Source organism: Hibiscus syriacus, unplaced genomic scaffold (assembly GCF_006381635.1).
Source record: "Hibiscus syriacus cultivar Baekdansim isolate YM2019G1 unplaced genomic scaffold, ASM638163v2 tig00110528_pilon, whole genome shotgun sequence".
Classification (NCBI taxonomy): domain Eukaryota; kingdom Viridiplantae; phylum Streptophyta; class Magnoliopsida; order Malvales; family Malvaceae; genus Hibiscus; species Hibiscus syriacus.
Genome location: NW_024062770.1, coordinates 3941117 through 3964194, shown reverse-complemented (window position 1 = coordinate 3964194; position 23078 = coordinate 3941117). Strand labels below are relative to the sequence as shown.

Here is a 23078-nt window from a genome sequence, read left to right as displayed (position 1 = left end):
TAAAAGTTTCATGTAGTGTTACAGTATACAGAAGAGCATAAGATCAAGGATCAAATGGATACGAATGATATATGGCAGCTTTAATTATGACTATGCATAAAACCTTGCATTCATGTGTTACACAAAGATTAATAACATTTAATTAACATGAATTAACTTTCAATAACTCATGCATAACATTGCAGCATACATCTCAATATACAAAATTGCTTTTCATAAATACCAATGTTGGACATAAGTTGTTGCATTATCTATAATACGTATTTCTAAATAGTATAGATAAAACATACATAAATATGATTTTACTTCTAAAAACATCTAATGATGTTTGACAGCTCATAAAGTAGAGTAAAAACATAAATCATAACAAAAAACATTTACACAACACAAAATGTTTATGAACAAATAACATCCAAACGTTTAATTAAACATCCAAATCTAACTTGCTACATCCCTATCTCAAACAGACTAATAAGGATAAAAGTGGATCTTCTCAATCACTGCTGCTATATGACAATACTTCCCAACTGTTGTGGCATTCCCTAGCAATGGACTTAGACATCCATGGCTGATTGAAAGATAAAATAGGTGGAGAAAATATTTAGATATGAAAAATTGTATGCCCAAATGGTGTGAAAGCCCCTCCTATTTATGGGTTGACATTATCAACCTTCACCCAATAAAAATGCTCCACGTATTAGGTGAATTGCAGTCAGTTGATAGCTTTCCAACCATCTATCTCATTCTAGAAAATTCCATTAACCACCTATGACTCAGTAGTTGCTACTAATTCTACATAGCGACCAAGCCAGCATCGCTTCACAGCATCACCTACAGCATAGAACAATGTCATAGCATCAATGTACCAGATTTTAGCAATAAGTATCAAATTTAGCCTAAAGTTACCCAACCAACTTTCATGATGAAATATGTATAAAATTATGTACAAAAGATCCTAATATGCTCCTAATAATTCTTAAGTTCAAGCTAAACCTAGGTAAAAAGAACATATATGATACATCTTTCAGAGAGTTATCAATTGGACAATAGGGTTATGATTAACTTCGTTACTCCAGCTAGCGGTCCCTTCCGGAACCTCATGTATGGTTGCTCATCAAGATCCCTATGTTTCATACATCTAATACATACACGCATCAATTTATGTTAGTAAGGATTGAAATCAATCATATAAGTAAAAATGATGTCCTTCTAGTATGTATACATTTTTTAACTTAAAACAGACTCAGTTTAGGCCTAGAATCTACTAAACCTATAACTTTGAAACCAATAAATGTAACACCCCCTTTTGTACTTGTCATTGAATACGTGTCGGAGATGTCACATGAATCATCTAAAGCATTCCTTATTCGAAAATTAGTAAAATTTTGTTTCTTTAAAAATCATTCAACTTAACATCAATGATTAAAAGTTATTTAATCACGTAAAATAAAAATATAATATTTTAACATTCAAATCAAATCCATTTTCAAGAAACAACCAAGCAATTCATAATTAGATCATATAGTAAACAAAACTGGCTAAAAATTATTTTAATAAAAATTCAACTCAATAGCAATTAAAATGTAATTTATGAGAATTCTAACCAGTAAACCATTATTTATAACTAGTAGTAATATGTATTATCCATTATAAACCAATATATATTATAAACTAGTTCCAAACATATTCATATCAGAGTATCACAAACACATAAGTGTACATGCCCACTAGAGAATCAAAAACATCAAAAAAAAAGTCATACTGATACCGAGGAAGATAATCCTCGATAGGTGATGTTAAACTAAGCTCCTTACTCCACTTAATTTTCTTTACCTACACTTTAAAATCATCACAAACTAAGTATACACTTAGTGAGATATTTTCATATTTAAAGTAAAGTACATTGATATATATATATAATATAATATAAACCATAATTCGAAAAATATCATATAGTAATATATGAACATATAAAACAGACTTATCAAATCCATTTTCTCATCATGTATCTTGAAAACCATCAATTTGTACATATAGTGTTTAATACCAATTAAAAATATTAGATGAAATATTTACTTTCAATTGAATTGATCAAACCTGCAGTTTTCAATTTCATTTAAATAATAGCTCAATGTACAATGAATGAGAATGCATGGTATACGAGTCACATAAAAGTATACACAATTTGCACTTTAAATACCACATAGAATGTAGAAAAATACTATCAACACATATGTATCAATGTACCAGAACTAGAATACTATAGCACCATCAATACATACGCGTCATATAATGTATCCTGAGAATACGAAAGCACCATCAACACATATGTGCTACATACTAATACTCCACCTCATGGCATGCCAATTATATCAAAGACTATCAATATACATACAGTGGGCATATCATCAAAACCATATATCATCTATATGTCAAAGATATACATATCGATGGTTATGTCAAATTATCATATAATAGTGCATTGGGTAGTTCATACACGAAATCATTCAAGTTTCATTTAGCAAAATATTATGAAAACATATTATAATATGATTCAAATCATTTTCATTTCTAAAACATCCAATTTTAGCTCATCACAAGCCTTCCTTGTATTATATGTAATATTATAAGTATAGTAATGCACTCACATGGTGTACTTTACTATCAAATCTTCTTATTGATTCCAAGCCTCACTCTTGAACTTTTTCCTCAGATTTAAGATTGCTTTGATCTCGATTTTGGTTATGATCTACATGTTTTACTAACAAAACATATTCATTTCAAAGTACATGTTAGTATCTTACTAACATAAGCGCATAATAGGAAAAAAATTCCTAAAACTTATTTTAATTCTTATTCAATACTAATTCTATTTCATACGATCCATATTGATCCTAACACTTCAAAATACAACTTCAATTCCCTCAATATTCAAATCAATGAATAATTCACATAACTATTTCCAATTTCACAATTTAAGCATCAAAATGAATTCTTTTAGAATTCATCATAATATTTCCAAAATATCCAAAATAGTCCATTTCCATTTCACTCCAAATTCAAGTTTCCAACCATTCAATTAAGCATTATACATTAATTTCTAATCAACTTCCATAATAAGCCCATTATTCCTATATATTATGATTTGGTCCCCTAACCTTCACATACTTCCAAATTGGTCCAAAAAACATTCTAAAGCTTGTGTAATCATTCATTCATAATATTTGACCTTAATAAAATTTTTCCATAAATTTTCCTATTTTTTCTTCAATAGGTAGAATATGAAGGGTCACTTTATACTTGATTTCCAACTTGATTCAAGTATGAATTCAACTTCCAAACAGTATTTCTAAACATTATCAATCAATCACATATCAAAATCAATTCAAACTTCAATTTCTATAAAAGCCCTAGCTTAGTCAAACCTAGTATATGTCATTTCTAATTGATTTTCATCATCTTTCAAGCATGGAAATGATTCGACAACATCAACTACATTATAATCAAGTCTTAGAACATCAAAACCTAACATCCCATTCACCTTCCCAAATCAAGAACTTAGGGTTTCAAGCATGAACAAATGGTAACAAATGATGGAGAATTTCATGTAGATCAATTTTGTATTTCATGCTTTCAGCCAAATTCCTAATAAGTTGACCTGAAAATCAAAAAGAAAAATTTTCCCCTTACTTAAAGAATCTCATGACAACAAGAAAAAGATGAAGAAATCTCATGAATTTTCTATGTTGAAAAATCTAAGTCATTTGTCATCTTTTAAGTTAAAATGAATTAAAAATTGATCTTAATGCCAAATGACCATTTTACCCTTATAATCATATATTCATGAACTTGCCACATGTCAAATTGTTCATCCAAAATTCAAAAATAAACCAATAAGTTATAGTTACCAACTTTGCCCTTGGAAATTTCCAAAATTATAATATTGTCATTTTCATCAAACGACTTAGATTTAACATGGAAAATCAACTTAAATCCAATGGTCCATATTAAATCCTACCATTTTAAGGCATGAAAATGAAATTATTAAACTTTCCCTATCATCTTTCAAAATATCTCAATTATTCGATTCAATCTGATTATCTAAATTTTTCTCAAAATTTATCACTTTATAGCCATTAATATAAACTTTGTATGAAAAATCCGGGTAACATGAAAATTTCATTCTTGAGGTAAACTATTCACTTATAGGACTAAAATACATAAATTTTTAAAATTACAATTTAGTCCCTAAACTTTTTTTTAAGTTTATACTTTGGACACTAAACTTTCAATTTATTCATTTTGGTCAGTAGTTAAAATTTTATGGTATTATAGGTGCATTGGTGATATAATGCCATCAAAAATATGTTGGGTATTGATGTAACCCCCTAGATTCGGCCTAGGAGTTATAACTAAATCTAGGGGGTCACATGTCGTATACAAAAATCCTTTTCATATTTAAAACGCAGTCCAAATCTATTACATTAAATAAAATCCATGAAATGGTAAAATACTGAAATAACCATCAGAAAATTCCATGCAGTAAATATACAGAGATATCGACGTCGAAAAACAAAATATTGATAATACAGATACGTGAAGACAGTGGTAAAAAAATGTGTCACCAATGTATAACAAAAAGGGCATATAGAAACATACAGTAGTAAAAAAGTGAGGAGAGATCGATCATCCTGATGCCGAGTCTGCTAGCCACTATCTCATACTATTTAAAAAATTAAAAAATTAAAGAATGAGCTAAAAATCACAATGTGCTCCTAAAAGTTAATTTGTAAAATAGGTATTGAAAACATGAACATTACCTCCATCCAATCACCATAATGTGTATGTTCCCCTGAACCATACACCCACTTGTACACCCAGTAAGGACCTTATACTGATAGCATAAGGGCCTACGGTAAGGACTTACTGCACAAAGTAGAGGAGCCTACGGCAATGTCTTACAAGGCGTAGACTAAACCTAAGATACTTCCTCCAATCATGCCCCCAATGAAAGTAAATATGCATGTGTTTGAGTGAAAACGGTAATTTAATACTTTAAAACATGAAATCATGACATTTTCCATAATCATATATAGAAATACAGTAACCAGAAATCATGTCAGAAATATACAGTAAATCATATATCATGCAGTCAGAGTATTTAGTATAACCAAAATTTTAAAACAATTTAGATAGATAATTCAAAATAGTACTATATCACCAATAGGAACGTGCAAAGATAGCTAGTGTCTAGTCCGTAAATGGCCCTATATGGAATGCAGTTTTGACTAATTTAGCTCGTCAAAGATCGAGGCGTTCGATTGGAGGGTTATATTACAATGAATTCCTACTTTAGTTAACTTACCAAATCGGGGGTGGATAGTATGGTTTCTTGTATGTGTGTTATGCTGTAAGGAGCAGGAGACGATTAATCATTTGCTTTTCATTGCAAGATCGTTTGGAGGATTTAAAAAAGATGGTGTTTGCTTTGGATTCATAAATTTGTTTGTCCATGTAATAAAAAAGTTTGCTTTGGAATCATAATTATTTGGACTATTTGTAGGGTAAAAACAAAGCCCTATTCAACAATAGAAGCTATAGCGAAAACCAAATTTTTGAACTGACATTGTTGAGGATTAGTTTTTGGAGTAAAAGCTTATGGCCCCTATCATATCCCTTGATACTTGATTTTGTGAGACGCCCTTGCATATCTGCATTGTAGGTTAGTTGATTCCAAGCAGTGTGTCATTTGGCATGTCGAATATTTCTCATTAAACTATATTTTTTGAGCTGGTGTTGGGTTGTTTTAAATGTTGCAGGCTTGCTTTCAGTGAGGGTTTTAGGTGGTACCATATTTGTTGTTAGTCTGGGGTCCGCTGTGTGTTGGGTTTATTGACTATATTTTTGTTCTCATTTTTCTGATGGCGGTGTGCTAGATGACTGTTTGTGTCTATGGTTCTTGCTTTGTGTAATGGTTGGCAACATCTTTGACGTCAATATAGTGCACTCTTTTCTCTTCATTAGGTGTAGGAGGTTTCTTAATAAGACTCATATATGTCTTGTTTTATAGGCTATTTTGATTAATAACATACAAAATTTTCCACTCTAAAAAAATTAAAAATATTATTCTTACGTGCAAGACATTTCAATCTATCTCCCTGTTTTACGCCAGCTTAACTTTGCTAATTCCAATTAAAAGTGAATACGGTTTCACATGGTTGATCCAGGAACAAACAAAGGTGGTATCTCATGGAAAAAGTTAGCTCGGTGATGAACAACTGTGTTGATGGTAAAGACGTCTCACATGAGTCAACATTAACTTTTGACAAAATTTCGTCTCAATTAATGATGGGAAACATCCTGATTAAGTAGAGACAAAAGTATAGTTTTATATTCGAAGTGAATTTGTAAATTTTAAAAAAATAATTTTTAATTAAAAATATTTAAAATATATAAGGTTATAAATTGTTTTATAAAATGAATTGTTTTATCAAGGACGTGTGATCTGTGATCCGCCAGCAACACAAGTGGGGGAAAGATGTGAGGCATAAATATCAGAGTTGTAGTGAGTCGTCCCCACACGCTTTTATTCTCATTTTTTCCCCATTGCTCAGCTGTGTCATGGGCCATAAGTACAATGTGATATGCAACAATCAAGATTTTTACGTGTAAATAGTAAAAACGAAGATGATGTATAATTATTGGAATAAATAAATTAAGTTTAAATGAATAGGATTTTATTTGTATTCGTTTATTTATTTTTATAAGTATTTATGTTTAGATTGTATTCATTTAATTTTTAGTGTATTTATGTTCGTTTATATATTTTTAAAGGTGTTCATGTTCACTTATTTATTTTTAAAGATGTTCATGGAAATTGGAATGACTGCAGTTTTCAGATCCATACAGGAGATGTAGAGTCTGAAAGTTGTAAGTTGCAAGATTTTTTGAAACCTCAAATCATATTTCGGGCATGCTTGGTGAAAGGAAAAAGGAAAGACTACCAGATGTGTTCTTGTTTAAGTATGGTGTTGCATATTACCTTATTCCTTTCTGAAAAGTACAACAGTTACTCTAATAAATGGTTATGGACGACAGAGAAAACATTGAAGAATCAATTATTAAATATAGGACAAAAGCATAAGAATTGTTTGTTAACATTGTTCCATAACAACAAACAAATTAAGATGAATTGACCTGGATATACAACTTAAAACTATAGGATACAATATCATAGAGGAATCAGTTACTAAACATATTGACCCAAAACATCAAACCCTTGAACTGTCTTCCAAAAACAAGTGTTAATGAATAACCTAAACATTACAAGTCTAGCACCATATCCAAAGAAATATATTAGAGACAAAAACTTAGAAAAATATTTAAAAGGAAATTTGATGTTCAACAAGAACAGATAAGTTGTGGCTAATTCTAAAGCCATTTCCCTTTCATGAGAAGAAAGCAATAACCAAATTAATGATTCATCAACAATTACTTTCAAGATTCAAATGTTGTAGGATTTCAGGCTTTGTTTAAAATAGTAGCCATGTCATGTTCAGGCTAATATCTAAGCAGATGCTTGATCCAGTCCCTCACCAAATACATCTATGTAATAATTCATTCTCAACTTAATCCATGAGCAAGATACCGTTTGAATACTGCATAAAACGAATCATGTCGTGAGTCACCAGCAGAACCCACATGCTGGACAGGCACATAAACTACATTCGGGCCGAATGTAGCACAAAGAGAAACAGAACAACAAAAATCTAAGTGAAATCCAAACGCCAGGAGTTAAAGCAGAGGTCATCTAGATATAATTTTAGAATCTGACTTGGTAGAGCCTTGTGGAAAATCCAGTAAGATTCCTTCCTCTTTTGATTCGCATTCTAATTTAATTAATGTTTATCCGAGATTAACTGATAGTTGAATCTACTACTCCACCCAAAAAAAAACAATAGTTCGTTAAAAGTTCTTCCGGTTTTGAATGCATTTGGCCCTAGAAAACTGATCTTCAAGGTACGTATTACAGTGGCTGTTGGGTTGTCCAGCAAAACCTGAAATAAAAGCATGGATTCATAGTACAAGCAATCATATTTGTATCACCAAAACTACATGAAGTTCACATTAGACCACAGCGAACGCTCATCGCAATTTATAAGGTAGAGCTAAAACCTTTGGAAAAAGAAACCAATCACACTATTGGAGAAAGGCTACCTTGTTAAGTAAAACTTAAACCTGTATTGCAGTGATCCCTGTTCCAATTCCAGAGCTTTTCTTGCAATGCATCTTCTGGGGCTTTCGAGGAAAATGAATTGCTTGCAATCTGCAGAAATAGAACAAGGTAAACGCTTAGGTTAATTCTTTTGAAAAGCTAATCAAACGGAGGTAAGCCGAGTTACCTTTTTGTGGGGTTAATGGGAAGAAAATTTAACCGTTGAATTTGCTTCCCCGACCGTTTAGTTTAATTAGGTAAGATTACGTAACTTTGACAAGTAGGTATAATAACAGCCCTGAGAATTAAAGTAATTTTAGGGCCTTTAAAGTATACAACTTTTTTTTAATTAAGTTAAATTTCCTGCATTATTTTTTAGTGATTCAAATTTTTGAATCAGTATACAAAGGTTGAACCGAGATGGAAGTATATCGATTTGAAAGTACAATGTAATTCGTTCAGCAAGTTGGGCCTAATAGAAAGAGAATTGGACATATTTAGATCTTAAAAAGGGTTTTTGAATTAAAATCAAATGAGGGGACCAAGAGAATAAATAAATCATTTGAGAAAAATATGGCAGATTTTTTCGGTGTTTTTCTCAAAAAAATCACTGGTGATCGGTATATTTACCGATCTAACATCGATCATATTATATTTCCCGATCTAACACCCTTAGCAGTAAAGTGCGCGCCCTGAACCGCGCTATACGTTGATTTGGCGTCACGTGGAGTATAGCGTGCCTCCTGTCCCGCGATATACGGTGATTTGACGCCACGTGGGTATAGTGCGCCCCCTGATCCGCGCTATACATGGTTATTTGACACGTGGGGTATAGCGCGGTGCAGGGGGCGCGCTATACCCCTAAATACCCTCCCGTCCACATCTCAATCCTCTCTATAAATACCCTCATCCCAATCACTTTTATCACACTAATCTCTCAAATACTCTATCTTTAAGGTATATTTTATAATATTTTAATATTATGTATTTAATTTATTTAAGTATTTTACTTTATTTAATATTTTAGTAATATAATTCTTTTGTAGATATATAATGGAAAGCAGTCTACTTCGCTCGGATGAAAATCATATATCTCTACACTTTGTTGATACGGTAACATTTTAACATTTTAATTTAATTTAAATTATTAGTAATAATTAGTTAATTTATTTAATGCATGATTATTAGATTAAGAATTAAATATCTCGACACTTTGCTGATACGGTAACATTTTAACGTTTTAATTTAATTTAAATTATTAGTAATAATTAGTTGATTTATTTAATGCATGATTATTAGATTAAGAATTAATTTTTGTAATTATTTATTTTTAGGAGAAGGACCGTGTATTAGATCCTTTTATTAGGAATCATAAGTTAGTGATATCCAGCCGTGTCTTGTCGTATTTAGTAGAGGTTGGATTCGGTTACATAGGTAGATATCAGGGTCACTATAAGATAGAGCCAGACCTGATTTCTGTCGGTGGAGGCCGGAGACCCACACATTCCATCTTCCGTTCGGAGAGTGCACGATCACGCTTGAGGATTTTTCTATGCACCTGAGGCTTCCGGTGGATGGAGATGTGATATCGAGGATAGCTTCCGGTTCTTGGACTACTTTGTGTCAGGATAGTCTAGGATGTGTCCCGGAAAATTTTATCGGAGGTAGGATACCGTTAAATTGGTTAGATGCCAATTTTCGGGAGTTGAGCACAGACGCCTCTGAGGATGAGGTTAAGATGTATGCACGGGCATGCATACTGTAGCTGATAGGAGGGTTGCTGATGCCGGACAAATCGCACAACCTAGTTCACTGCATGTGGTTGCAACATCTTAGCGACTTTCGTCTCGTCGGATCATTCAGTTGGAGCTCGGCAGTTTTGGCTTTGCTGTACAGGAAGATGTGTGGAGCCACTGACTATAGGCGTAATGCTATCGGCGGATGTCTCCTGCTGCTGCAGTCTTGGGCATGGTATCGATTGCCCTTTTTATGTTCCGTTGTGAAGAACTCATTCGTATTTCCACTACTTCTAAGGTAATTATAAAACTGATTTTGTATATTAATAATTTTTACAGCATATAATAATTTTTTTCCTTGAATAGGTGGTCTACTGATAGGAAAAATCATCAGGAGCTACATGATGATTTAGAAAAAATTAGGGTGCTAATCGATCAGAAGGCTGGCACACAGGTATGAATTTTAATGTTTAAAAATCGATTTTAGATTATAGTTATATAATTAGATTATTATTTTGATAAAAATTATATATTATTTGTTTTAGTTTGAATGGGTGCCATATTCTACTGATGATGTGAGGGCGGTAATCCCACATGAGTTGAGGGGTCTATTAGATGTTTGGATGGAGATGGTCCCTCTGATTTGTTATGCGACCGTCGAGTGGCACTCCACTGATCGCGTGCTCCGGCAGTTTGGTTGTTTTCAACCAATTCCGGTTGCATAGCTTAGATAGACGCAGCAAGACAAATACAGATTGGCTGGTGAGGCATCATGAGTGGGTCGTGTTGTGAGAGGATCGACATCGGCGCCTTCCACGTAGAGAGCCCATTTTTACTGACTTTTTGATGTATGCTGAGGATTATTATAAGTGGGAAACCGTTTCTACTTCCCGAGGATGCACGAGGGTAGACCTTTCCACGACATCGACAGAGACGTTCACCGACACAGCACCATCGTCCCCCGACTCGTTGACGGAGAGCAGGTGCTTCCGGTTCATCCTCAGCTGCACCAGAAGGACCTTCACAGCAGCCACCTGAGCCATTTATGATGTCGCAACCATATATAATGCCGCCATCGCCTTTCCATTACCAGATGTTGCTGCCACCGCCTTCACCTGGTTTTATGACCTCGTCACCACCACCGTCACAGATGACCCCTCCTAGAGGCTATTATGGGTTTATTTTTGCAGATCCAACTTGGGGTTCATATGTTGGATATTTGGCGGGTTCAGCCTCATCACCCATGGCCGCAGCACAGACACCTCCTGTACAGTTTTCATACTCAGCGATGTCTGGGTTTTCCAGTTTTTCTAGTTTTCGCAGGCCGGTGGGATAGTCAGTCATACACCTTCAGGGTCCTTATTCTATGGAGGTGCTTCATCGTCATCAACTCATCATTAACCTAATGTATCTACTCAGGACAACAACGACGACGGCGATAGTGATGATGATGACAGTGAGGAGTCAGAACCAGTGATACGAAGAAATCCTCCTCGAGACCGACAGCCACCGCCCTACGGAACACATTCGCGTCGTAGGCATCGATAGATTTTTTTATTATATTTATATTTACTTTATTTTGTTAAATTGTAATTTTTTTATTATTTCTCATTTAATACTTATTTTATTTTATTAAATTTGTTGGACTTTTTCTTAATGTATTTCAGTTAATTTTGTTTATTATCATTTAATATCAATTATTGTAATTTGGTTATCATTTACCATTTAATACTTATTATAAGTTTATTGTATTTAAAATCATATTCAAATACCAATTTTGTTATCATTAACTTGAAGTAAATGCAAATTAAAGTATAAGAATTATTATTTGATAAACAAATACATCATTTCCTCATCAATTGTTACTTGATGACAACAGAAGTGGACATGTTTTTCTCGTGTGTCCTGGGTTTCTACAATGCCCACATCTTCTATCTTGTCTAGATCTTTCTCGAATATCCATATCGCAATGAATTGGATTGGATTTTGGACGACTACGCTCCCTCAATAAACTCGAATTTGGTACAATCGGAAGCTAATCTTGAACCTCATCAGGGTCTTTGTCATTACCTATGGGGGAAACTCAAATTCATATACCTTAAAAACTTCAGATAGTAGGTATATGGGATCCACAAAATGGTTATATTTTTGAATTATGTGCGAGCAAGCTGCTATCACATGAGAACATGGATACTTCAGAGCTTGAAAAAACCCGCAATCACACGTTCTGTTCCTTAGATTTACTCTTAACGACACAGCTTCAATCCCTTGAAGAGGTTGCGGCAACTCTGTGATACGAAACATTTCATGCCTTCTAGAGAAGATTGTTACAGACATTCCATTTGATGCAACAATTTTTTTCTGTATATCTGCAACTAATCTAGGGTGATAGACATGACCGCCTTGCATCCAGGTTTGAGCTTGTCCCCCGAGCTTCGCAAAAAGCGCCCCCAAACGAAAAATATATAGTTTTTACCAAAGCCGCTACAGGTAAGTGACGTGCACCCTTTAAGGTTGAATTGATTGCCTCAGCCAAGTTGGTCGTCATGTGTCCATATCGATATCCACCATCATATGCGTTCATCCATATTTCTTTATCGATGAGGTTGATGTAATCGTATCATTCCTCGTTCTTCGCCCGCAAATCTTGAAGCATTGATTCAAACGTTCGAGGAAGTAGTTTGTAACCTGATCAAAAAATGTATAACTTACTAACTTGCTTTCTTTGCAAAATTAAAATGATCAAAAAATGTATAACTTACTAACTTGCTTTCACTTACCCATGTGCACAATTAATTGTCGCTCATCATTCTTCTTGTACCTTTCATGATAGTTCGCAGTAATGTGTCGGAGACAATACCTATGTTGGACAAAAGGGTGGTTGCCACATTGGACCCAAAGACTCCATTGCTGCTTTGATCCCAGCTCCGCGATCTGAAATGACACAGATGTTTTCCCTCATGATAACATGTGCACGAAAATTTCGGAGGAAAAAAGCCCAAGAATATGTATCTTCTCCTTCGACAAAAGCAAAAGCAACTGGAAGAATGTTGCGATTGCCATCTTGGAAAACTGCCAATAATAAAACTTGCTTGTATTTTCCATACAAGAAAGTCCCGTCGATCTGGACCACAGGCTGGCAGTATTTGGCAGCATTAACGCACTGTGGGTAACTCCAAAAAACCCGGTAGAATTGGCATCGATCGCGAAGAACTCGATCATTATGGTATGCATAGGAGGTTTTGAAGTCTATAATTGTCCTAGGATTCAACGTCCGCACCAGCCTAAACCAACTTGGAAGTTCGTTGTAAGATGCATCTCATTCGCCATGAAGTTTGACAATGGCATTTTGTTTTGCCAACCAAGCTTTTTATAGGGACAGTGTACCCATACTGCGATTGTATAGCTGAAATCAACACACAACAGCTATATGAGATCTTGCTTTTACCATGGGCATGATGGCTTGGCATATCACTTCAGAGTCTAAGTTGGGATGATCTTGGTTGACCCCTCCAGCACAACATGTGTGAGGACCGTTGTATACTGTTAGTTCCCATATGTTGTTTTTTCCTTTTCATTTTCGATACGCGAACCATCTAATTGCATCTGTTTCGCGTCGGGCACAATAGCATACATATTTTTCGGTCCGTTGATCGGTTGACTCTGGACTGAACAGATTACGGATATTGTAATTTTTTATAGCCATCATCGCTTCTTTTTTGCTTGAAAACTCCATGCCTAAAGATAACTCACCATTATTTATTGATGATAATATCCATAGTCACCGAGATGAGGCATATCCGCAATTCTGGCCCGTACATTACACCATATCACTTCATACATGTGTGCATGAGGGTCAGTTTGTGTCACATTTCCTGTACTTCATCTACATCATCATCATCGGAGTTGAATTGCAGTGATTCTGGGTGAATGAATAGTCCATCTCAGCACCATCCACACCAGCTCACGAAGCGGTTCTTCTGGTGGAGATGATGGTTCCTCCATGCGCTCCACATTTAGGTCGAAGAACCTACTACTTGCATGTCTTCCCCTTGAACTAGAAGGCATATCGACATTGAGATCGAAAAAGCTCGCAGTCGAATGCCTCCCCCTGGAGCTTGAAGCCATCGTGTCAAATGAAACTGCACAGATGGTTGCGTCGATGGCATCTCAATATGGTTTAAAGAAATTTGCAGATGAATGTCTTCCCCTTGAACTGGATGCGGTGTTTCCATACGGACTGTTCGTAGACCCACCTCGTACATATTGTAAGGAGTTGCGGATGAATGTCTCCCCATTATGGCATTAAAATCATTACACATTACTGTAGTCGAGATGTCAACTTGATCAACTTTTTCAGTCAGCCCATAGTGGGAGCTTAATGCTTGACCCCAAACAGCACGCACTTGAACAAAATGTGCATACATCTCAATAGCGGCGTCTGAATAATTACTTTGAGCTTCAACCATCATTGAACATCATCATTGTTCGAAAGTTCGAACGCTGTATAAGTTAATTGCAACAATGATGTTGGAAATATGTACTGCAACGACGACATTCTTCTACTACTTCCAACATGAATCTTCCTCGAAATCTTCGTTATCAGCTCCTCAAGAGTTATGTTTCGCTTAATGATATTTTAACACGCTCATTGATACAAAACAACGCCGTTTCATCTTCTCGAATTTCACCATCATAATAAATATTGAAAGTCGCGCCATTCTTTGAGTTTAAAAGTGCGGCAATATTATATCTGCAAAAAAATAACTGAAAAAACTTGATTAAATAAATTATATATGAACGAAAATATAACACAATAATTTTTTACACATCAACGTAAATAATTTAAATAATATAATTTTATAATATTACCTGCACCGCAAAACTATTTCGACGTATGCTCCCGCTATTCAATTTTACAAACTTAAAAATTAATTGAAATAATTAGTATAATTTTTTTCAAATAATGATAATAATAAACAATAAGTATAATTAAAAATTATAACAAAATTACCTTATAACGAAAAATCGCACAAACTTCTAAATCAAATATGAGAAGATTGCCAAAATTATTACTGTTGACGAAATTGTTGTATTAATTTATAAGTTGAGGAGAGATGAGAGGAGATGTGAGAAACGTAACCAGAGGAGGGTATTTATAAACATATAAGGCGCGTACCTGCACCGCGTTATATGTAATTATTATATAGCGCGACCAAGGACCGCGTTAAATATAATTTTGGTACAGCGTATAGCGCGGCCCCTGATCCGCGCTATACCCCTACGTGGCGTATAGCGCGGTGTAGGGGACGCGCTATACCCCACGTGTAACCCAGTCAGGGTATAGCGCGGTACAGAGGACGCGCTATACTCCACGTGACGCTAAATTAGCATATAGCGTGGTTCAGGGGACGCTTTACTGCTATAGGTGTTAGATCAAAAAATATAATCTGACCGGTGTTAGATCGGTAAATATACTGATCACCGGTAATTTTTTGAGAAAAACACCAATTTTTTCCTTAATTTCCTTCTTGCAAACGTAAGAAAAAAAAGGAAAAAAAATTGTTTATGCTCACCCACTTTTCCTACTCTTCATACCATCCCCATCTTTATTCTTTCATAAATTTTAGGCTATGGTTCACATAGTGTAAAATTTTCAATAGAAATAAGATTATTAAAATAACATTATTTAAATATTGTATTATCTTATTTGATTTAATGAATAAAATTATAAATCGATTAGATTAATATAAATTATTTGAATATATTTTATTAAATTATCTTGTGATATATGTTCTTTTCACAATTAAACTTTAATAATAAATATAAAATATTTGAATGAAAATTCATGTAGTATTTAAGACAATGAATAAAAAATAATATATTATATATAATAGTTTTGGATAAACGAAGCTCGTGGCAACATCTCCAGATTGTTTGCTTTGAAGCGATTGCGGATCTACTAGCTCTGGAAGCGGATGTAACAAAACGAGATGATCACCTACCCTACTGAATTAGGTTTCTGTTCAATTAAAAAAGACAAATACTGAAAAATAACGTTTTAATGAGAATTATTAATATTTTACTTTCAGGATATTTTGTTCATCAAATGTGGAAATCACTGCTTTTAATATCAGACATTGTTTCTGTTTTTAAGTTGATAGTATATTTTAAGCTATACGAACAATACGAGTAATTCAAGCATAATAATGGATATTTAAAAAGCAAATAATGGATAAATTAAGGCAAAACAATTGCAGATACTGAAGCATTCCATAACACAAAGTAAATCATAAAATTGTTTATGCCAAACTACATTCAGAAACCGCAAACACATGAAAAGAAAAACAAACTGATTTCCTACTCAGAGGAACGTTCTTAAAACCTCACCATCTACTCTACTTCATCTTTCCTTTTTTTCTTCTTTTTCTTCTTTTCACTTTTATCATAATCTGCACCATCAACAACAGTAGCAGCAGCAGCAGCAGCCTCCTCGCTCTCCTTGCCCTTCTTCTTCTTCTTCTTCTTCTCTGACTTCTCTGTTTCTGGTGATATAGCTTCAGACTTGTCTTTCTTCTTCTTTTTCTTCTCCTTCTCAACCTTCTCTTCGGTTTCTGCGTCATGGCCCTCTTTATCCTTCTTATGCTTCTTTTTCTCCTCCTTCTCAACCTCAGCTTCGCCTTCATGAACTTTAGCTTTCTTAGCAACAACCGGAACAGGGCTATCACTGCTTTCATCCAATTTGCGCTTCCGCCCCTCCCCATCCTGCTTTTCCACCACTGCAATCTCCTTCATTGCAGGCTCGGCAGAAGCTGCTTGGCCGGCAACCATAGAATCCCCACCAGTTGACAAGGCAACATTTCTTAACCACTCTTTAGGAGTACTATCATTCGGCTTCCCATGCTTATCTAATTTGCCTTCTGCAACCAATTTCTTCTTCATGGATGCAGTTGGTCCCAATCCCCACTTCCTCGGATAAGTATCCCTGTCCATGACGACCCTCTTAATCTTAGCCACCACACCATGATCACATGTAGCCATAACCGCAGTCGTCATTTCAGCAATTCCCAGAGCAATCGCCTCTCCTTTAGTGGTCATCAACACAACTTCCTCCCCGACCTCGATATCGTTCTCGAACCTCAGTAACCCCGGAATCATCAACTTCGCGCCGTAACAAATAGCATTAACAGCAGAGTCCTTCACAACCAACCTTTTATAACTAGTCAAAAGACTTCAAGAGGCATAACCACCCTCCTCAAATAAGTCTCGTCTCTATAGTTATCATAAACCCATTGAGCATCCATAACATCATGCATAGTGACCATATTATCTTTCTCGCCTAAAATCCCAGACCTAACCCTCCTAAGTTCCTGCATATGCCCACCAACCCCAAGAATCAATCCCAAATGAACACACATGGTCCTAACATAAGTACCAGCTTCACAAGAAATCCAAAAACAACCAAATGTTTATCAACATCATACTCGAGAAGCTTACTTTCGTAAATTGTTCTAATCCGAAGCTGACGTTTAACAGCCGATATCAACGGCGGCCGCTGAAAAACAGCTCCAGTCAGCTTTCGAGAGCCCTAGCAACCTTAGCGACATCAGGCACTTTGGAGTGCAAACGGGCAACACAGACATACTCTTTGCCAGCACCCTGTTGGGATTTAACAAGGCGTGTGGCTCTATCGATACAGACGATGAGATTACCGGTGACTTTGGGGTCCAAAGTTCCACTGTGGCCGGTCTTTTCGACGCGCAAAATGCGCTTAATCCAAGCAACGACTTCATGAGAGGAAGGGTTAGAGGGTTTATCGAGGTTCAGAATGCCGTACCTGATGTACTCGGCGAGGGCCGCTTGAGGGGAGAAACCGGAGGGAAGCGGAGTGTAGTGTCCGGTTCGGACGTTGAGGCGGTCGTAGTTTTTGAGGAGGATGGGCCACTGGGAAGTGTCAATTGAAGGGTGGTGCTCTGGGGTTTGATCATGAAATCTTGGTCCGATTCTTTGGCTTCACCATCTGGACTGGTTTTGTTCTTGTGCTTCTTTTCTGAACGGGACAGCTCCACTTCAGACATTTTTTTCTCTTTCAGTGGGTTTAGGGTTATTGAGCGGGGTTTAGGGTTCAGTGGGTGGTGTGCCTGTAATGTAAGGAAGATGAAGCGTTTATATGGTTAGGGTTTTAGAGCTTTTAACCGTGGATGGGCTTCCTTTAATTAGGGTTTTCACTTCTCTCCTATCCTAAGGGGATTGAGCCTTGTATCATCTCATGAACCCACCCCATTTCCCAATCAAAACGTTTCTACTTTGCTTTTAAAGGAAGTCGAATTACACCTTCAAAACTTTCAAATTTCGTTTTGAATAATCAATCTTTTTCCAAGGAGGTGTTTGGAAACCAACATTTGGATTTTAAAGATGGCATGAATTGAATAAAAATTAAAACATTCATCATTATTTCTCAAATCCATGAATGTAGTGATAAATTTGAAATCTTCTCTACTTTTCAATTATACACATTCATTCTAATCATTTATATGGTAAATGAAATCCAAATCCAAATTGCCAAATAAATATAAAGATTTTTGTAGCTAAGCTTTTGGAGAATTGGATTCCAACAGTTTTGATGAGCAAGGATGAAATTCCCCGAGCCTATTACATTCACCAACACGAATACAAGCAAAATTCGACTCTAGTTTGATTTCACTTCAAGCAGAAACCTCAGAGGGAGGGGTAGCCCATACATTCCTCATATTTTTCCTTTTCTGGGATTCAACTTTACCTTGGTTGCCAATGGCATCGGATACTGCTTTTGGTAGCCAAAATCCAGGTCTTTCGAGAAACGGTGCCCTGTCGAGGACTAACGGCTCTCTCAAGGTTATCGCAATGCCATCATATGTCCATAATGCCAAAGTTGCCTCACCCTTGAGACCCAAGGAGAACCAACCTAATCCAGCTGCTGCAATGTCGATGCTATTTACATCCCAACTACTTCCACACACTTTAATTTCCCTCTCTTGCCATTCCCCTAATTCAGAAGCTCGGTCTTCACCGATGGGCGCTGAAGACGAAGTACAAAGGAGGTATATCAGGGCCTATATCTTTTATGACATAACTTTAGTTATACAATCAAAAATGCATTTAAAAGGGGCAATGCCATCACCACAGCAATATATTTTCCGTCGAAGATCAATAATTTATCTCTAGAAAAGCTACAGGAAGAAAAGAAATCGGTTAAACTACTTCCTGGCAATCTAATAGAAAAGGGACTAAGGCAATAAGATCAATAAAAGTAACAAAAAAAAGGAAGAGACCGATAATTTCTCTATCGATATTCTTCCACTTCCATTTTATGAGGATATTATTTCTACTTCTTTCAAATGAGAAGGATGAATGGGCAACAATTAATGTCATAGCAGAACAATGCAACTGAAAAGTGAGAAAAAATGAGTAATAATTAGCATAAAATGGAAACCAAATACCAAAGAGAATAAAATAAAAGCAAATGTTTACCTGCAACCTGATACCCACATGGTTCTTCCATATCTCATCAGCATTTTCAGCCTTTCCCAAGTGTAGAGAAACATTCGGCGATGCCCAAATTGTAACATAAATTGTTTGCACTGAAGCATAATTTAGATCCAGTCTCATCAAGCCACCAACATGGACAGCCTGTCCTACCTGTGCATTTTTCTAAGCATTAGACTTGACAATGTTCCACTTTAGTTACATTGCTACCTTAAAATATTGAAAGATTGAAACACAAAAGGTGTGAAAATTTAATACTTTAGACAGCAAACAATTGAAACTAAGATAACATTGGGAAACAATTAAAGGAAATATCAGTTCTTACATATAATATTAAACTTTTCTGCATAGAATGAAAACTATTCAACAAAGGAGGTTCAGGTGCATGTAGACTAAGCATAACACAAGAATTACCAATCTATTATTATCCAGGTCACTTTTCGCTGCTTCATTTCCTTATGAGCATATATCAAAAGACGAAGCTATCGTCATTGACCATGAAGGGGCATATAACTTGGTACTGGATTTGGCCTCTAAAACTTATTGTGTCCATCTTTAAAATTAATTTCATCTTGGTGTAAACCATCATAATAAAAAGTTAGAAGTCGGCAAATGAGGGGACAGTGGTAGCATGTTAGGTGTTTGCCGATCTGAAGAGAATGCAGACAAATGACCCAGTGGAAGATGTGATTTGACCTCCCAAACAGATCAAGGTACAAATATTGTGAAACAAACTTCATCATACCGTGAGCCTGCATGATAGGAAATTAGAAATGGCCTCATATTGGAAAAGGTAAGGGTGCCGGATGATGATAAATAAAGGCAAATAAGAGACATTTCTGATCTTTGGCCATGAGAAGAGAATGTCTGAAAATGCCCTCGTAAGTTGTGATTTAACGGAGGATGCCCACATGAAAAAAGGGCCATGGACAGAAAAGAAGACATCAGTGATGGAGTACCATTAAAAGGGACCCTGTTTTCACTAATCTTACTACAGAATGTTTAAAATAGTACATAACTGTGCCATATAATCCATGCACAGCTGACCACATGCCACTTAGTTAATCTCTTTATTCTTGTAAATCATTAAAAGAGATATTTGTTATTCTTGTTACTGAAACATACACGGAATTATGAATAAAGACAGACTCAGTTAATCTTGTCACTGTAAACAAGCATATATTAAGAAAAAGGATCAGATGCCACTTAATTGGACGGCAGAACGAAGACGCAGATGAGGAAGTTAAAAGAAAATCCCTCAAGATCAATGATATGAACTCATTTCGTGCGTTATACCATTAATGTACAGTATATTATACTCTCATATTCATAACCAACTAATCAAAAGATGCAACAATCAACTTTAACTTTAATAAGTTCAGTAAGCTTAAAGCACCAAGATTCTATTAGATTTTAATCGAAAACTGTACCTTCACAAAATAAAATAAAATTCTTGGGAAAAAAGGCATAACTGAGCAGAGTGATGATACTAAGAGTAAGAGGAAACTTGCCTTAACTCTGTATGTCCGAGGTTTTAGCTCCTTTCGTATTTCAACCATCTTCTGCTCTTCCCTGTTCAATCTCATAGACATTAAATAAGAATGTAGGAGCCCTGGAGTGTCATACATCTTTGCCTTGGCTGACAAAATTCCACCAATTCGCAAAATTCCAAGAGTTGTCCCAGGAACAGGAGCTTCTGTAAGTCTTGTTATATTTGTCTTTTCCCTCTTTGCAAATGCATTGATAAGAGTAGACTTTCCCGCATTTTGAGCCCCAATAACCCACACATTTCCTCGAGGACCTGCTAACTCCTTAACGAAGGCCAACAAATTCTTTACACCCAAATCCTTACGGGAGCTAACCAAATACCCCATTAAGCTTCGGCGCCCCTGCAGCCTTAGCTCTGTGCCTAACCCACCTATCTAATCTAGTAGGTGAGATTTGTGAGGGGAGAAGGTCAACTTTTGTAGCCACAAGAACAAGTCTTGGCAACTTTTTGGAAAGTTTGGAGTCACTTTGGGCCTTCTCCAACAACTTAAACAATGACTTTGCAGCTTGTTTCGGGAAGGAGCCATCAAAATCAACACAATCAACAACCATAACAACAACAGTAGCATCAGCATTCCCAGTTGGCTTTATCAACCTAGTTGCAATTAGTCTATCGAATCAAAATCGGGGATCAAGTTTCTACAGATTGGTTCTTCACCTGCCCATAATTCCTCAAAGAATGGCACCGTGCGCATACGGTGACCGTTTCTTTCTCTTTCTTTGCTTCCCGAGTCAGCTTCTTCCTTTCTGCTTTTGACAATCTCTTCCTTTTACCATTCTCCATAGTCTCCTCCGTAATGTTACCATACCCAACACTTGCAGGGGCAAAACCATCAAACTCTACATCATCCTCTTCTTCTATAAACTTAGCTTCCCATTCATCAGAATCCCAATCAAACTCGTCCCTCTTTCCCAAATTATCTTCTTCTGTACCACTTCCCTCAAAATTCCCCTCAATTTCATCCACAAAATCTTCTTCTTCTTCAACATCATCTTCCAACCCTTCGAGTTCATCCTCAACATACTCCTCCATATCCTCTATATTCTCATTCTCCACTAGTTCCCTATCAACAACCTTCCTTTTCTGATAATACCCCGGAAGATTTGGGTCTTTATCTTGCATAAAAACTCCACAACCAGGGCAAACAGGCCCATAATTCTCATCCTCATCTCTCCCCTCACTCAAAACCGGATTCTTTCCCTTTTTACGTGAGATTTTGCCATGAAATTTCTCTATAGTTCGATGAAAATCCTGGTTCTTTACAGCTAAACCAATAGTTGAAACTCTATTTTGTTTGTTCTTCCCGTTACCCAATCCTGTACAAGCAGTGTTTATGAAATTTGGGTTTTATACCATGCATTTGAAAGTAAAAGAAAAATAAAGACATACAAATTAGCAAAGCAGATTACCAGAGAAGAAACAATCTGTTGTTTCAGGACAGTTCAGTATAGCTCTTCTATTGTTGTAATGGAGCTTGGGTATCAGCTTGACTATTGTAGTTGATAACAGATATGACATTTCTTCAAGATACAAAGATTTGAACTTTTATTATCTATCTAATCCAAAAAAAAAAAGGCAAGAAAAATAAGCAAATCAGAAAGAAAATATTGAGAAACAAACCAAGTTGGATTACCAAGGGGGAAAATCCTTCAAATGGGCGAAAGACAGCGAAGACTCAAGTTGGACGAGGATTTGTTGAATGGGTACTGAAGGGCTTAAGATGGGCTACAATTTGAACCTTGAACCAATTCAAGATTCTGGACACAGGCTTAATGGTTGACAACACGAACAGATTAGAGCCATCTCTTAAAGCCCATTTTCAGCAAACGTGTTTGTATTTTTTCGGCTTAATTACAAAAAGTCCAAATTCTACATTTTTTATTTAGGTGTTTAAACTCTTTTTCAATTAATATGTTTTAACATTATACGTTATTACAAAAAAGCCCATTATTTTAACGTGTTTGAATTTTCACTAGAACACGGAGAAAAACAACATATCATGTGGAAGTTGTATCGAAATACTATTTAGAGGAAAAAATAATTTGATATTATT

The 23078-nt window shown here is 35.7% G+C and overlaps 2 protein-coding genes across 2 annotated transcripts; both read right to left on the bottom strand.

Moving 5' to 3' along the window:
- Positions 1–16167: 16167 nt before the first annotated feature.
- Positions 16168–18115, bottom strand: LOC120130175 (H/ACA ribonucleoprotein complex subunit 4). The gene is given in 5 exon segments (XM_039147483.1): positions 16168–17183; positions 17186–17410; positions 17413–17529; positions 17532–17921; positions 17924–18115. Coding segments are annotated over 5 exon segments (1677 nt in total). The 5' UTR covers positions 18030–18115; the 3' UTR covers positions 16168–16344.
- A 402-nt stretch (positions 18116–18517) lies between these two features.
- On the bottom strand, positions 18518–22676 carry LOC120130176 (GTP-binding protein BRASSINAZOLE INSENSITIVE PALE GREEN 2, chloroplastic). The gene is given in 6 exon segments (XM_039147484.1): positions 18518–19009; positions 19452–19629; positions 20988–21345; positions 21347–21661; positions 21663–22341; positions 22435–22676. Coding segments are annotated over 6 exon segments (1992 nt in total). The 5' UTR covers positions 22544–22676; the 3' UTR covers positions 18518–18656.
- Between the last annotated feature and the right edge of the window lie 402 nt (positions 22677–23078).